This window comes from Acaromyces ingoldii, assembly GCF_003144295.1.
Source record: "Acaromyces ingoldii strain MCA 4198 unplaced genomic scaffold FA10scaffold_20, whole genome shotgun sequence".
NCBI classification, from domain to species: Eukaryota; Fungi; Basidiomycota; class Exobasidiomycetes; order Exobasidiales; family Cryptobasidiaceae; genus Acaromyces; species Acaromyces ingoldii.
In genome coordinates this window covers 1-2,070 of record NW_020290266.1, presented here as the reverse complement: position 1 = coordinate 2,070, position 2,070 = coordinate 1, and the positions used below count along the sequence as shown (strand labels likewise).

The window sequence follows — 2,070 nt, the reverse complement described above, 5'->3', positions numbered from 1 at the left end:
TAGTCCAGAGACAGTATTGACTCACTTGTACCGAGCTTTGCCGGGACGAATTACTAACCGATGAATCGTCGTCTGGATCGACGAAATCGCGCCTTCCTGACTTATCCTTGGCTTCACCTTTGAGGCGCAAAGCCAATTGACGTGCTAACCATGATGATGCTGTGCAATGCGGAGTCTGGATGAAATATGACACGTGCTTATTCAGGCGTCATAGTTTCTTGTAAGCTGTGGGATTTGAGATGGCAGCTTGCTAATTCATATATTTCTTGGAAGCCTTCTTAAGAATGATTTCTCTCGAGTTGACGTGTGGGTGTAATCGTTGAAATTTGATATTAATCGGAGCACTTGCAAGAAGCTGTGAGGAAGCTGAGCACAATCGCGCTTGCTCAATAAAACCTCTTGAACTTGGCTGAGAAGGCCTCTCTCTCTATACGAAACATCTTTGGCACAACATGGGCTGGGACGAAATATGCGTGGTGAGCATCCTCAATCATTCCCATGATTGATGCCTCGCTTACTCTCTGTCATACACAAAAGATCTGTGGTCTGACTCCGGCCATTGTCGATGCTTTCGAGCAGACTCTCATCCTTGATTATGCAGAACGAACGCAAGTCTACGATAATGACTTGCGCTTCTTCCGACCCAATGACAACGATGAGAAAGCATCGTGGAGCTTCGTCGACAGCGGTGCCTGTCAAGAATTCCACATGGACCTTGCCGCCATCGGTCGATATCCAGGGATAGAAGAAAATGGCGCGGAAGTATTCGAGGAGATAGATCTCGACACCAGCCTATCCAGCGACAATTCTAGTGCGGAGAATGTGTGTCTGATCGGTGGACTGGCATATCATCAGGCCTTTGACGACCGTTACGTCATAAGAAAGTCAGGCAAGTCGGTGTACAGAGTGCCCGGCGGCGCGAAAAGGACCGTTGACCTCGATGAGGTTCAGACAGACTGGGCTCGACTAGGATCGCATTCTTTCGAGGTGTCTGCCTGTGTAGGAGGCTTTCTCGTTCATTCCCGCTGCTGGGAACTATTACAAGGTGTTGAGATAGCCTACTCTCAGAAGACTGGTCACGTAGGGCGCATGACACCTAGAGCATTCTGGTTGGTGGGGACCAAGGCGATCGCATGTCAAGCGCAATTGCGTGGAAAGCGAGCAACATGTCGGTCATTCAAATGGCTTGATCATATCGAAGTAGAGCACTTGCACGAACAGTGGGCCAGACCACTGGGAGCATTGCACGAAAGACGGGACAATTTCAAAGAGAGACTGTCTGCCGCCGTGAAGCGCTCTATCGCTGGGCAAGGCGTCGACCTCGTCATTCGAGACGAGATTCGAGACATCTCCGAGGCTTGGGCTTGGCAGCCTCCTGACAGGTAAGACGGGAAGACATAGCACCACCTCATGAAATCGAGGTTTTGAAATGATTTATACAGGGTCCAGCTCCTAGAGTATCCTCTTGGCGCATTTACTTCTTTTCGTCGTGGTCAAGAGGTTCGAACCGGATCGTTATTCGATGATTTGCCCATAGAAATAATTCAACGTATCGTCGATCGTATCGACGTGCGTAGCGCTCTTCATTTCGCAACGACGTGCAAGACGATCAGAGAAGCTGTGGCTTCGAGGATTGACGAGGTTGCACGTCGAGAAATGGAACAATTGCATCCTTGGATGCTTCCGTTCACACCGCGTGAGCTGCGATACTGGGAATCTCGACAAATTGCTCGCACCGAGACAAACGACGAGCAGGTCAGTGATATTCCGAGCGCATGTTCTGACGCTGACCTACTATATAGATTGACAAAGGATCAATATGGCTATCTCATATGAAAGCTTGCCTGCAGTCGCCGACATGCTCGATCAGGAACAGAAGAAGAATATGGAGATCTGCCACTTCCATTTTTCACGAGGCGAAGGAGCGCGGATTGCTCGAGAAAGCCTAATCGGAAACATCCGCATGACCCAGCTTATACTATCGCAGAATTTTGTACAATCTAAGGCCTGCTAGATTTCTAATGACGAACGGGTAGCAGATTCGATCGTCGTCGACTTGAGCAGGCATGT

At 49.3% G+C, this 2,070-nt stretch overlaps 1 protein-coding gene across 1 annotated transcript; it reads left to right on the top strand.

Moving 5' to 3' along the window:
- Positions 1-452: 452 nt before the first annotated feature.
- FA10DRAFT_304954 (hypothetical protein) lies at positions 453-2,070 on the top strand (the record flags this gene model as incomplete). The annotated part of the gene is made up of 4 exons (XM_025525419.1): positions 453-476; positions 538-1,382; positions 1,443-1,755; positions 1,813-2,070. 4 exons carry the CDS (start codon positions 453-455, stop codon positions 1,834-1,836), a joined length of 1,206 nt encoding a protein of 401 aa, XP_025373619.1. The 3' UTR covers positions 1,837-2,070.